Source organism: Scyliorhinus torazame, chromosome 19, assembly GCF_047496885.1.
Source record: "Scyliorhinus torazame isolate Kashiwa2021f chromosome 19, sScyTor2.1, whole genome shotgun sequence".
NCBI lineage: Eukaryota > Metazoa > Chordata > Chondrichthyes > Carcharhiniformes > Scyliorhinidae > Scyliorhinus > Scyliorhinus torazame.
The window spans coordinates 69,543,346-69,558,775 of NC_092725.1; the positions used below are offsets into that span (position 1 = coordinate 69,543,346).

At 45.4% G+C, this 15,430-nt stretch overlaps 1 protein-coding gene across 4 annotated transcripts in view; it reads right to left on the bottom strand.

Moving 5' to 3' along the window:
• Nucleotides 1–1,625: 1,625 nt before the first annotated feature.
• Nucleotides 1,626–15,430, bottom strand: part of ptprz1a (protein tyrosine phosphatase receptor type Z1a) — a 261,674-nt gene continuing 247,869 nt past the window's right edge. For all 4 annotated transcript variants that reach the window (XM_072484494.1, XM_072484493.1, XM_072484495.1 and 1 more), the window contains 5 exons: nucleotides 12,467–12,595; nucleotides 8,282–8,428; nucleotides 4,646–4,788; nucleotides 3,951–4,086; nucleotides 1,626–2,076 (listed from right to left, as the gene is read on the bottom strand). In XM_072484494.1, the coding sequence (XP_072340595.1) occupies nucleotides 1,930–2,076; nucleotides 3,951–4,086; nucleotides 4,646–4,788; nucleotides 8,282–8,428; nucleotides 12,467–12,595 (702 nt within the window). In that variant the 3' untranslated portion in view covers nucleotides 1,626–1,929. The remainder of the gene's footprint in view (nucleotides 2,077–3,950; nucleotides 4,087–4,645; nucleotides 4,789–8,281; nucleotides 8,429–12,466; nucleotides 12,596–15,430) is intronic.

Genomic DNA, 15,430 nt, shown 5'->3' on the forward strand with positions numbered 1-15,430 from the left:
GTGGTTTAATCTACGCCGGTGGGACAGGCATTTTAGCGGCGGGACGTCGGCCCATCCGGGCCGGAGAATCGCGGGGGGGGGCGCCAACCGGCGCGGCGCGATTCCCGCCCCCGCCGAATATCCGGTGCCGGAGAATTCGGCAACCGGCGGGGGCGGGATTCACGCCAGCCCCCGGCGAGTCTCCGACCCGGCGGCGGGGTCGGAGAATCTCGCCCCCTGTTCCTGTATTTAGCTCCTCGTGCCCAGTACTTTCCTAACGGGACATCATACCTATTTTTCCTTGAGGTGTTGGATCCAACAAGGGCAACTATGACTGGATTCCCTCCATCTGAAATACCCTTTCAATCCAGTTCAAGTTGGCCCTAATCCAATTAGACAATCCTGCTGACAAAGCATGCTCTGTGCCTGCCTAATTATTGAATTTCGGGACTAAAAAATGCAAGTTTCATGGGTAGAATTGCCTTTTTTTCCCAATCAAGAAACATGCAAAAAAAAAAAGCACAAATTATTAGATACTAAAATATATATGGCTTACAGACAGAGTAATTTACATTGACTGCAAAAAATTGGTTATTTGTGTGTTGGGCTATATACAGGGGGAGTTTTAATACATCTATAGATTAAATATATTTTTGTAATACTAGCCAGATAACATGGAAGTTAAACTCCAAACTGCATTTATTTGGTACAAAAAGATTATTTTATTAATAATTTTCTTTCCAGAGTTTCAATGTTGTAATTGACATTTTTAAAATTCTGTATTTTGATCAGACATTAAATGCAGGACTGATATTAGGCAGGTGTTCTTCGAAGTCGAGATGTTGTAAAGCTTCTGCAGAGCTGGAAGTTAATCTCGAACTCCAGAAATGTTGACATCTGTGCGTCAAACGAGGTGTTTTTGGCACATCCCCAATAATGACAGCCAGTACTAATCAGCTAATAAACCTTGTATTTTAATTCTTCTGCAGTAGCCATAATGTAAAAACATCAGCTGTAACCGAATCACACATCACCTGGATCTTTTCTCTGTGAAAAGTCTGTCTAGAACTTACTATTTCGGTTGCACAAGTAGTGTTAAAATTGCATGCTGTTATTTGTAAAGTTACATCGAATAAGTCATTAATAAACATCTGACATGAGATTTAGAATCAAAGCTGAATTAAACAGACATTTTTAAACATTAATAAAATGCCAGCTACGACAACCATGTAGTCAGAACATCAAAAAAGACTAGAAAAGACTCTGTAGTAAAATATAAAAATCTAGAATTATAAATAGAAATTTGGTCCATGGACAGGTTCGTTGTTCTACTATTTACATTATGTATTAGAAGATTAATTTTCTTTCTTTAACAATATGACGTCCACATCCAGACTTAGTCAACACTGATATTTATTTCTGTACATTCAGTATTTTGCTTGGGTACTGCTGAATGTTGGTCTTTATAAAGGTGTTGACATCATGGAAAACAGAGAGCTAAGTCTTCGGCAGCAGCACTCTAGCAGCCATTGATGTTGCGGTCAATATTCTCTTTCGGAAACCTCTTTACAAGATACTGTCTTGAACGCACCCCCCCCCCCCCCCCCCCCCCCCACCACAAACCCCCCTGCCCCCCACAACCACCCCCTCCCCACCTCTTGTAACTCTGATACAGACTGGAAGTAGACCATGGAACGTGACACTGAACATGCTGAATATGCAACGACAGCGAACATCAGTCAGGCCAGCGTAATGCAAATGGGACATTCACACACTGCACAACAATTTCCGCTAACGATTTTTTAAATATAAAAGGCACCCACAGGCCAATGTCCACTGGTGACACAAAATGGATACCAGGATTTTGCAATGGATACCTGTATAATTAACAAGATCTTAAATAGGGTTGTGTTTTTCTCCTGTGCTGTGTTGAGGATATTCCTTGCACTGTTACACCAGAGACTCCATGCTTTCTGCTCCATTACAGTCATTGGCAGACATGGCCAGGCCATTGGTTTCCAATGTAGTTGCAGGGTTTTCATCTTCTCTTGTGCTGATCAGGCTGAGGACAGCTTTGTATAAAAATTGGTACTGATCCTGTGGAGAGAGAACAGGCCTCATTCTTTCTGTAACACTTTTGAGAATCATTGCAACTGGGTCCGAATCTCCCCAACACAAAAGGTGGTATTTTCTCTCTCCACTCCAAAACAACATCTTTAGAGTACACAAGCAAGGACATTATGCTGAACTTGTGTAAGACATTAGTTTCACCTCAGCTGGTGTATTGTGTCCAGTTCTGTGCGCTACGCTTTCTGAAGTTGTTGGAAAGAATGCAGAAAGGATTTATGAGAATGGTTCCAGGACGATGAACTGCAATTATGAAAATAGATTGGAGAGGTTAAGATTTTGCAGAGGTATACAAAATCATGAGGGGTCTGGACGGAGTAGGTGGGGAGAAACTGTTCACATTCTTGAAAGGATTGAGAACAAGAGAAGTAATTGGTAAAAATAATCAAAAGCGATATGAGGAAATATTCTTTCATGCAGCGAGTAGTTAAGATTTGGAACGCACTGCCTGACGGTGTGATGGAGATAGGTTCAAAATGGAATTAGGCAGTTATCTGAAAAGGAATAAAGCTGTAATTCAGCTTTGATTCTAAATCTTCCCCACCAGGGAAAAGGTGGAAGAATAGAATTAGGCGAGTTGCTCATTAGGGAAATCAGTGCAGACACAGTGGGCCAAATGGCCTCCTTCTGCCTGTTACATTTCTGCGATTCTTTAAAAATGCGAAAGGGCTGTTAGTACATGTTCAGTTACTTAATATTGTTGGAGATATATTCAATGACATAAAAAATTCCAATCGTACATTTCCCTCCTTTCAAATGCCACACTAGGTGAAACAAAAATGGTTTAACTCTTTTCACTATGGATACAGAATTGTTACATGATGACTTACTGAAAGGATTTTACATTTTTTTTGCTCAGTATGTATTCTGTAAACTGCTAGCAGTTCACCCATGGTAGTGCTCACAGATAACCTGGGCTCAGAACAGAGTGCCAGTTTAGCTGCCCCCATGCTGCCTGCGGGAATTCAGGCAAATCAGAGCAATTACATCTCCCACATATTAAAATAAAAACATAGAAACTAGGAGCAGGAGTAGGCCATTCAAGCCCTTTGAGCCTGCTCCAGCATTCAATATGACCATGGCTGATCCTCTATCTCAATGCCATAGTCCCACTTTCTCCCAATATCAGCGTCAACTCGAACCCCCGTAAGAGATTTGGTTTGAAGATGCAGCTGCTCCAACAAAGGCCCATCAAACTTAATTCAGAACATTTCTGTCGCAAGGTATGAATGAGAACCACAGCAGTCTGCACCTCAAGACAACCCTAAAAGGCAGCACAGAGTCATACAGCACAGAAAAGGTCCTTTGGCCTACTTAGTCTGCGCCGGTCAAAAACAACCACCTAATTATTCAAATCCCATTTCCTAGCACTTGTCCATAGCGTTGTATATGCCTTGGGATCGCACGAGCTTCTTATATGTTATGAGAGTCACTGCCCTTTCAGGCAGCGAGTTCCCACTCCCACCATCCTCTGGGTAAAAACGTTTTTCCTCATCCCCTCTAAACCTCCTGCCTCTTAATGTAAACCTATGCCGCATGGTCAGTGATCCCTCCACCAAGGGGAAACGTTTCTTCCCGTCTATCTATGCCCTCATAATTTTGTACATCTCAATCATGTCCTTCCACAGTCTCTGCTCCAAGGAATCCAACACATATAGTGAGGCCAAAAAAGCAAACACAGTCACTGTTCATTCATTGGAACATTCCCTGTGGCCCAAAGACACAGTACCAGGTTACCTTTAATTTTCCATCAATGCCAGTCTTATTCTCAAATATGTTTTGAAAATGTTTTGGCAAAAATAGGAATGAACCCTGCATTTTCAAGACAGTGTTTAGTGACTTACAATATCGGTGAAGACGCCAGGCCTCATTAAATTAATCATTTTAGCCACTTGATAAACATCCACCGAGTTTTCACTCTCCAGCTGATGCATCAATTTAGTCAAAGCACAGAAGGTACCAGCTGTTATCCCCCCGTGTCTATTGAAGGAAATAAAAGATGAATTTTAGATTTTTTTGTACATACATACATAGCGGTCAATGGTTATACCTTCATATCCAACGTCAGTCCAGTCCAAAGTCAAATTGTCAATCCAATGAACATTAAAACTTTGTTTCAAATCAGAAATGCCTGAGAATCATGCAAGCGTTGCCAACTTGGATTAAGGCTCGACTGAAGATTCTTGCCCTGGCCTTGCCCTCTCCCTCAGCCAGCTGTATGGATACTATGTTTAATCATATTGCTGTCAGGAACAGGTAGAGCATTAAAAGGTTGGGCCTGAGGGAGGAGCCCCTGTGGCAGTCGACAGGCCAGTCACTCAACAGAGTCTATTCAGGTCCCTCCATATCATGCGTTTCTCTCAGAATTAATGAAACACTAAAAGCCAGCTGGAGTACTCCACCCCATTTTGGGGGCTTTGTTAAAAGCAACAACTGGATAAACATGACAGCTTCCATTTCTGAGGAGGCGTTTTCATGAAGAGGCCTCTGCTGTGTGAGTGGTTTAATGTTAAATAGGATAACAATGAAAAAGGCTTACTCATCATGGACAATTGTTGGCCCATCCCTTGTTGCAGCTTCTTCTCGTATCATGTTGAGGAGCTCAAAGGTTTTGCTTATAGGACCGTCTGGATTTGGCCACTTTGGAGACTGGTAGTGCCTCACTTCAAGCACATAGTCGTCCTGTAGAGGAGGCAATTATTTTTAAAAAAACATTGTCCATATAGCTCTGTTATTCAATGGCAGAAGGTATGCATCTAATAGAGTGAAATAATGTTTTTTTTTACTGCACTACCTAAAAGTGGAGCCATCACAGCACACTCTACCCTTGCTTATGAACAGTCAAAACTAATCTTCATGATGCTGTCAAATTCATAGGCTGAAGACTCAGACCTCTGACTTCTGGATTGTGAAATTGCATCTAATTGCGGAATATGTCTCAGGATATTTTTAAGCATAGTGATACAATTTGATGTATTGCGAACTTCACTGCAATTCCAATTAGAGGAAAAATATATTCTAATAATGCTGTTAACCTACCTTGAAAACATTCGCTACATTAACACATGCTCAGACAGGTGCCTCTCATTCAAATGAGCCTTTTTCAGTGAATACGGTAATGTTCCAAAAAGTGTTATATCTAAACTTTAAGGGTTGGCCACTTCTTGTCTCTTGCTCATCCTTGATTGCCACCACTCCACCAATTGGAGGCCTGCCTCCAGCTGCTTTGCATTCATTAGCCTCTTTAACATAACAAAGCATCCAAGGTACTTCACAGGAACGATAACAACATTTTTCGCTAAAGCCACTTAAAGAGCTATTAGGACAGGCGATCTAAAGCTTGGTCAAAGCTTTTAAGGAGTCACATAGAGGAGAAAAGATGGATGCAGAGGTTTAGGGAGCTAATTGCAGAGCTGAGGGCCTTGGTAAACATAGAAAAGAGCAGGAGCAGGCCATTCAGCCCTCTGAGCCTGCTCTGCCATTCAACATGATCATGGCTGATCCTTTGTCTCAATGCCATTCTCCCCATAACCCTCGACACCCTTTGGGTGGCAGGGTGGCAGAGTGGTTAGCACTGCTGTCTCACAGCGCCAGAGATCTGGGATCAATTCTGACCATGGGTGATTGTGTGGAGTTTGCACATTCTCCCCATGTCTGCCTGGATTTTCTCCGGGTGCTCTGATTTCCTCCCACAGTCCAAAGATGCACAGGTTAGGTGGATTAGCTAAATTTCCCCTAGGGAGTGCTAGGGTTGGGGATTGGGCCTAGGTAGGGTCCTCTTTCAGAGGTTCAGTGCAGACTCGAGGGGCCGAATGGCCTCTTTCTGCACTCTAGGGATTCTATTCTATAACACCTGAAACCCTCTAAAAATCTACCTATTTCCTTCTTAGTTGAAGGGATGGCCACCTGGAGTGACGAACATTGGGGCTGTGCAGGAGGCCAGAACTGGATTATCTTTGGTTCTTTTACAGATGACTTGCTCTTGTTGGGAACAAATGGATCTGATTGAAATTAAGCACCAATTTTAAACAATAAATATTGGGCGGCACAGTGGCGCAGTGGCTAGCACTGTCTCCTCACAGTGCTGAGGACCCGGGTTCAATCCCGGCTCCAGGTCACTGTCCGTGTGGAGTTTGCACATTCTCCTTGTGTCTGCGTGGGTTTCACCCCCACAACCCAAAGATGTGCAGGGTAGGTGGATTTGCCACGCTAAATTTCCCCTTAATTGGGAAAAAAATAATTGGGTACTTTAAATTAAAAATAAATTAATCAATAAAAATATATGTTGCCACGTTTAAATGCAATAACTGTTCATAGGTGGCAAAAATGTGAAGTAAATACAACTGTATCCAACATGAGAATAAGAGAAACCAAATTAAGGTGACATGGTTAAGTTATGTTCTACAGATAATTCATACATATAAATGATGTACTGTTTACATTTACATTATAGGGAAGAAATTCAGGAGCACTTGTTAGGCCAAAATGACTATTCCTTATGAAACAGCACAGAGAATAGAAATTGAACAAAAACATTTGTACCCCAATATATTAGATTTTCTCTGCTGGGGTGGGTGAGAATTACAGAGAAGGAAATGAATGTTGATCACTATTGGAAACAGACGAACGCACAAGTAACCACACATTTAATCAGACAGTCTTGGGAGATGATGGTCATAGTTAATGAGCCTCATTCGACAAAAGATGTTTTTAACTAAACCTGCTATTTTAAATTGTTCGCCTCTAAGAAGCTTCTCTTTACCGTTTCTCTCCTGTTGCCATGTAATTCTTTCAGATTGGAGCTCTGCCGATGCTGGAATTCAGAAATAAAAACAGAGAATGCTGGAAATACTCAGCAGGTCAGGCAGCATTGATTGACCTCTGAGAGGTTACAGGCCTGAAACGTTAACCATGTTTCTCTTGTTCCTGAATCCTTGCTGGGTTACGGTTGCACGTTGGCTGGACTGTGTGTTTACCTTCCCCAGGATTAGTAACATCAGTTGGTTGCAGGGAGGGCAGGTGAATTATCTGGTTGTGGAAGACCACCGCAAGTGAAATTGTTCCAACAGCATGCAGCCCACCACACAGCTCACCCATCATGGCCAATAATCATGCCCTCTGCGCCAACCAAACGTCAGTGGGCTAATTCAGCTCAGACTCCGAAACAAACATAGGGGACCCCCTCGGTCTGTAAGGCTCAAAATGCTCAATAACTTCACTGCAGTGTTAATGGAAGCCTACTTGTGACAATAATAAAGATTATTATTATTAATGGTGTGAAGAATGTGCAGATATCTCATTTTCTAATACACAACATGATGCAGTCAACTAGGAGAATGTGCTTGCTCTGTGCTCTTGACCATTTGGTGGCAAGATCTACCGGCAGCAGAAGCCAGATTAAAAATTAACCGACAACAGAAATATGCTGAAAGAACCGGCGGCATCGTCAGGAAGGAACAAGTCAGATGGTGTTTCAGATGTAAACCCTTCCTCAAAAAATAATGAGCAGCAGGACAGTGGAGGGGGCAGAACACATGGGTTCCTATAAAATGTGCTGGTTGGAGTTTAAGAAATGGTAAGGAGCAGATGGAGGCATTCTGAGAGAAATAAAAGACATCAGACAGTGTGAGAAGAGCTAAATGGAATAGGAAGCAGTAATTGGCAAAGTGCAGCAAGCATCAGTAACCGAGGAATTCAGTGGGTGAAAAATAAACACAGGTCACCAGTAAAGTTGCTGACCACCTTGCCTTGCTGATCAGCTTAACCGAAAGAGAAAATGCTGGACAATCACAGCAGGTCTCACAGCATCTGTGGAGAGAGAAAGGTGCAAACGTTTCGAGTCTGGATGCCTCTTTGTCGAAGCCGGCTCCCTTCTCTCTCCACAGATGCTGTCAGCTGCTGAGATTGTCCAGTATTTTCTATTTTTGATTCAGATTCCAGCATCCACAATAGTATGTTTTTATCAACTTAACCAGATGTTTTCAAATTACAAATAAAAACACTTAAAATGTTATGGTGGTGCAGAATAAATGGTTTTGTTTCAACCTAATAATAGTACTTATTGTAAAAGTAATACCTTATTACTGGTGGCTTGTTTTCTGAGATGAACTACATTACACCAGCCTCGTAACTGAATCACTTCTCCCTTCCTGGCTCACTAATCTTTGTATTTTACCTGGGTTGCTTCCAGAATGAAATCCTGGATGCCGAGCTGTTCCTCATTGGAAAGACAGAGATGGCTCTGGTTGATTAGGCTCACTGTAAATGCTTCACAGTTCATTGGTTCTTCCTTCCTTGGCCAGTACACCAATTCATTCTCAGCCTGCAAAACAACAACCACATGGTGTTTAGATTCACATAAATATCTCACTGGCCGCTTACAGATAACTTGTAATATAACCAGCATTTTGTTGAAGACCTTCTATTGGAGGTGCAGGAAGACAGCCAGGAAACAAATCAAAATATGAGTAGAACTGAATTAATTCTTACTGTAACCTGCTGATGATGCTCCACTGTAGTGCTGTCATATTCAAGCCAAGCATTAGTCAATCCATTGTCAAGCAATGGCTGCACTTATTTTTGCCTTTCATGTTTTCAAGGCACGGGCAGCACGGTGGCGCAGTGTGGTTAGCATTGCTGCCTACGGCGCTGAGGACGCAGATTCGAATCCCAGCTCTGGGTCACTGTCCATGTGGAGTTTGCACATTCTCCCTGTGTCTGCGTGGGTCTCGCCCTCACAACCCAAAGATGTGCAGGCTAGGCGGATTGGCCACGCTTTTGACCATTTGGTGGAAATTGGAAAACATGAATTGGGTAATCTAAATTTTTTTTATTTTTAAAATGTTTTCAAGGCACTCTTCCTACTGACTCAAAAAGCTGTGGGTTCAGTCCTGTTCCAGTGAGTTGAGCACAGAAATTGAGGTCGACGGAGCACTACACTTCTGGAGGTGGTATCTTTCAAATGAGATGTTAAACTGAGGCCCGTCTGCCATGTCAAGTGGATGCATAAAACTGCATCCATTATCACTGAGCCAATAAGGGGCTGTTTAGCACAGGGCTAAATCGCTGGCTTTGAAAGCAGACCAAGGCAGGCCAGCACCACGGTTCAATTCCCGTAACAGCCTCCCCGAACAGGCGCCAGAATGTGGCGACTAGGGGCTTTTCACAGTAACTTCATTTGAAGCCTGCTTGTGACAATAAGCGATTTTTCATTTCACTTCATTTCACTGAATTACAATCCCAGACCGGACCCCAACAGAGTGGCTGGGATACTGGACTGAAACCCTAATATTTTGGTTTATTTTGGAAGATTGTGCAGAAAGGAATAATTCGCTCCGGGAGTGATTGCATGAAGAAATATAGAGATTTTGTATTTTAAAACAAAACTTATTGACACAATATTAAACTCTTCAACATCACACCCGAAAATAGCTTACAATTACCTCTTAAACACTCCCTGGCCAACCCCCACCAGTCCCCCAGCCCTCGCGGAAGCCCACCGAGCCAGCAGCAGGGCTCCCGGCCAACTGTGGCAGCGCTGACACAGTCCGCAGCCAACAAGCCAGGTTCCTGACCGCTGAGACCACAAGTGAACCGCGCCACCAAGAACTCAGCCCATCGACGGTGGTGAATTGCGAAGGCCCTGGAGAATAGAGGGTCAGGCTCTAAAATGATTTGGTGTCAAACAGGTGCCTACTGCGATTTTGACGTCGGAGGCTATTCTCTCTCCAATTGCGTTTTGCTATTTCGCCGTCGTCCAATGGTGAATCCAGCCTTATGTTTCCCGCCAGAGGAGAATTTTAACTGATTTACGTTCCCCCTAGGAGTGCAAGTCGGGAAGCAATTCTGTATCCCTTGCCATGCAAATTTATGCATGGCGAGGAATTTGAGGGTTTCCCAAGGGAATCATAGAATCGTAGAATTTACAGTGCAGAAGGAAGCCATTCAGCCCATCGGGTCTGCACCAGCACTTGGAAAGAGCACCCTACTTAAGCGCACACCTCCGTCCTATCCCCAGTAACCCCATCTAACCTTTTGGTCATTAAGGGGCAATTTAGCATGGCCAATCCACCTAACCTGCACAACTTTGGACTGTGGGAGGAAACCGCAGCACCCGGAGGAAACCCACACAGACACAGGGAGAAAGTGCAAACTCTACACAGAAAATTACCCAAGGAGGGAATTGAATCCGTGGCCCTGGAGCTGTGAGGCAGCAGACCTAATCACTGTGCCACTGTGTCATCCCACTTTGGGCCATCATTGCAAGTGGGCAGCCAGATAGCAAAGTCCCATGGCTGGCCAACCCTCACCCCGCACCGCAAAATAAACCCCCCACCCACCCCTCATGCACCGCAAAGCAGCCTCCACCCACTCCATATCGCAAAGCAGCCCCCACCCCAGATTGCCTGGGTGTCAAATACGGGGGTGACCAGACCCACCCTGCCCCGGAGACTCCCTAATTGTGAGACCTCCCAGGTCTCTCTTTTACCATCAAAGGGAGGTAAAAGCATTCCAATCACTAAGTGCATTGAAATCACTCAAGTGTGTGATTGCAATGCAATTACCGCTCTTTGATGTGGTTGATGTTTGTAAGCATTGGGATTTCAGCACTTAAGACTCACTCATCCATGAATTGAGATGAATGAATCAAGGCTGCAGCTGGTTTGAAGAAGCTGTCAATCACAGCTCACAACTAAAAAGGAATGAATGGCTTGTAGCTAATGGATCTGCCGGGTTGCAGCACAGGTCACATGTGTTCTCCTTTGATGAATGGACACATGGTAAGTGTGACAGCTGTAATATTTTTCAGTGCCTCTGCCTGGAAGGCTCTCTAGCTTTCAGGTAAGAGTTTATTTCCTGTGACGGGGGCGGAATTTGTGGGGGGTCCCTCTAGTCAGGGGGCCCCTGTAGTCAGGGGTACCCATAGGTCCCTGGGAGTCTACCATTCATGGGGCCTGTGGGAGGAGCGTGTGGAGGGGGGGGTGGTCTGGTCAGGGAGGGGTGGGCAGGTAGTGCATTGTGAGTGTGGGGGGGGGGGGCCCTCGGATGGAATTTGGCGACAACTTCCCTAAGAGGTTACCCGCTTGGCCCACTGCGAGGTCCACCAAGTCAGGGCCACACTGGTAAATACCAGAAGTGATCCGCACCCACGTGATTCCCAGCCCAGGGGACTAGAGAATCATGGAGGGCTGGAGAATAGGGTGCCGGGCCCGCTAAATGGATGCAAATGAGTCATTAGGGCCCATTTGTATTTATTTACATCCTTCCATTGGCGCACGGTCGTGAACCGCGATCCCAGCGCCAGCGGGGGTTTGGAGCATTGCAGGTGCCAATCCCAATCTTCCTCCAACACCCGATTCTCCATCCTATCGGAAAATGAGCTTCGGGCATTGCGGGCGGAGAATCCAGCCCTTTATTTGTGGACTAAGCGTCCGCCAGATCAGAACTCAACTCAAAAACATTCTCAAAATGTCTGAATAGCTTAACTCCACCCAGTAATGACATCATCATCCCCAAGCTGAGAACACATTAACTCCCCAAGCACTTCCCCGAGTCAAACATCAGTGCATTAGCCCAGAATTTTTACTCTGGTCAGTTTGACCTCTGGCTCCTAAAACCTTTCTGGTCTTGCCAAACTAGATTCCTTCATAAACATGCAGTCAAACACACTACCCCAGGCTTTAAACCTTTAAATTGCAAAATGTTTATAATCCAATATAAATAAAATCCTGCATTCATCATAACAGATTATCTGGTAATTAACCCTTATATTCCTTGACTCCCATTCTCCTCAGCAGAGGAATTGCACAAGTACTGAGAAATCTTGGGCGGGATTCTCCGTCGGCGGGATCCTCCGCTTGGCCGGCAGCGCACTCATGCCCGCGGATTTCCCGATGGCGTGGGGATGGCCACAATGGGAAACCACATTGGCCGGCTGTGGGGACGGGGGGATCCCGCTGCCGGTGGGGGTCGCGCCGCACCAGAAAGCGGGTCTGGCGGGGCGGAGAATCCCGCCCTTTGTTTCCACAATTTGTCTGTCACTGATGCAGTGGATGAGCAGGTGTTTTTTTGAGGTGAATATTGCACGCAGCAAGGGCACTGGTCAGAAGGAGGCAAAAAACACTTGCTTCTGTTTCCCCAATAATATGCCAATGGCTGAATCTCATTTCATTCTGGTGCCGTACTGTCATTGCACACGATGGCATTTAGAGTGCAGAAATGAAAGGTGTTACCGAGGCAAAGTTTAATCGTCAGTCAGAATTGCCCATTGGGTTATATTGCCGAATCTGGTGAAAATACGTACGAGTTGGCTCTCAAAATTCTAAATTAGAATATGCCGACATAAAATGAGACTCCATACCATCCCTTGGTTATCTGGTAACATGACAATAATTTGAGCGTTGTAGTCCCAAATCATTTTCCAGAAGTCCTTTGTGGTATGTGGCAGTGGATGTTGGGTAATGATGAACTCATTACTTTGATGAAATCCCTGGAATTAAATGCAAAGCAAGGTATAAATGCACAAGAATGATCTCCAGAATTCAAATCCAGCAGTCACATTCAGCACATCCAAAAATGACAAAAGTAGAACAAAATAAGATAAAGCAGATCCAAGGCTGGGACTGTGGGGACCTCCAAACAGCTGGCAGCCATGCATTTAGGCAATGTTATGCGCTGGAGTACAATCTTAGGTGCTTGAACTGTGTTAGAGCTTTCAATACACTAGTGCATGACTGAGGGAGTGCTGCACTGCTGGAGGTGCCATATTTCAGATGAGGCCTCACATCGAGAATCCCACCTGCCCTCTAAGCTGGCTGCAGTGTTGCCCGATGCCCTGGTCAATATTTATCCCCAACCAAGAGCACTACAACAAATTGTTTGTCTATTATCTCATTACTGTCTGTGTGAGGTTGCTTTGTGCTACTGGATGCCTTACAACAGTGATTACGGAATTCCTTTGGGACCTTCTGAGATCAGATACAAGTTTTTATTTTTCTCATGCAAATGAATTCCCAATATCAAATTAAATATTGTTTTTTGTCCATCGCCCTGTGTCTCCCTTTTATTCAGTTGTACAGGTACTGAACGGGAAGGTTGTAGAGCTTAAAACCCAAAAACTGATCAATTCAATGTTTCCAGTCACTTCAGAAGCATCATCTGTTGCTGGATAATGCGGTTTTCAGCGAAGGCTGCAATCAAATCTTGGACATGGAGGACAGTGTTGCAAAATACATCCACAAATCTCCCAAAATAGAGCAGATGTTTCATGGAAGTCGCTCGTCATGTGGTTGCTTCGAGCACGCACAAGAATAAGGAGCAGGAGTAGGCCATTTGGCCCCTCAAGCCTGCTCCACCATCCAATAAGGTCATGGCTCGTCGCACTGTGACCTCAACTCCACTTTTCTGTCTGCCCCCCACAACCCTCGATTCCTTTGTTGATCAAAAGTCTATCTAACTCAAGTGTCATGGCTTTCTGGGGACGAGAATGCCACAGACTAACAACCCCCAGATAAATAAATTCTCCTCATCTCTGCCCGAAATGGGAGACCCCTAATTTTTAAACTGTGTCCCCAAGTTCTAGACTCCCCATATGAGGAAACATCCTCCGAGCATCCATCCTGTCAAGTCCCCTCGGAATCTTATATGCTTCAAAAAAATCACCCCTTTGAACATCCTATGATATAAGAGACAGAAACTATACACAGTAGTGCACAGATGGCGTCTACCTAAGGTCCTGGATAGCGGCAGCAAAATTTGTCTACTCGATTCCACTAGCAATAAATAACATTCTATTTTTCTTCCTAATCACTTACACTAATCTTTTTGCAAATCCCTCTGTACCATAGAGTTCTGCAGTCTCACTCCAGTAAAATAATATACTGGGGGCAATTTAACGGGATAGAAACAGAGGCCCGTTTCGGGCATGTTCAGCAGGGTGTTTCTCAGGTCTGCAGACCCAGGGTCCTGCTATTTATCATGTAGTCCCTTGCCTTGTTTGCACTGCCCAAGTGCAGCACCTCCACTTATCCGGATTGAACTGCATTTTGCCACTGATCAGCACATCTGACCAGCTTGTACTTATATATCCTCCTGTAAGCAAAGGCTATTCTCCTCACTATTTACCACCCCACCAATTTTCGTATCATCCGCAAACTTACTGATCAACCCTTCTACATTCATATGTAAATTATTCATATAAACCATGTGGCGAATGTATTCACCAGAATAAGTTGTCTGTAGAGTATTGTAATATGATCCCTTTTCCATGTAGTGTACTGGAACCCTGGTGGGCTCAGCCTCTGGCTTCGCCCCCCCCCCCCCCCCCGACGGTATGTAGACCTGCCGCCTGGGGGCGGCGCTCAGTTGTTACAGCGATCTCAGGCAGGCAAGTTCTTGTGTAATAAAGCCGATGTTCTCTCGCTCTCATCGTCTCGCAGTGGATTAATGGTACATCAATTTATTACACAAAGACATCACTATGGAAGCTGACCTGAAGCCTGATAAATTGGAACTCGATGCACGAGCAGCAGAAGCTAAGGAACTCTTCTCCCACTGGCTCCGCTGTTTTGAGGCCTACTTCGACTCCTCTGCAACGCCTCCCTCCGACGCCCTCAAGCTGCGCCTCCTCCACGCCCGGGTGAGCCACCGAATCATGGGTACGATTCAGGACGCAGCCACATACGACGCGGCAGTTGCGATTCTAAAGAGACAGTTCGTGAAGCCCGTGAACGAAGTGTTCACGCAGCACCTCCTCACTACCCGCCGACAATGCGCCGGGGAATCGCTGGACGAGTACCTGGATAACCTGACGATACTCGCCCGCAACTGCAACGACAAGGATGTGAAGGCTGCGAGCACATGAAACTGATGATCCAGGACACCTACGTGGCTGGGGTCCGGTCTAACTACGTCCGGCAGCGACTGCTGGAAAACGGGGCCACTGACCTACAGGACATGGTAAAGCTAGCCTCCTCATTAGAGGTGGCCTACCAGAATCTCAGCACATTCCCGGCAGACCGAGCGAACCCCTCGTGGGCACCACAGTCGCGGCCTTCACCAGACCCGACTACGTCCCAGGCCTGTGCCACGAGGCTGCCCGTTCCGCCCGGGGGACCGCCTTGCAACTTCTGCGGTCAGGGCCAACACCCGGCAGCGTTGCCCAGCCCGCACCGCGACATACAGTGACTGTGGCAAAAAGGGACATTTCGCCAGAGTCTGGCTGGCCCAATCCAAAGCCCCGAAGTCGAAAGCGTACCAGGCCCGACCCACGGACTCACAGGCCCGCAGTCCCCACAATGTGGCTGCGTGCCTGCCGGCACCACCC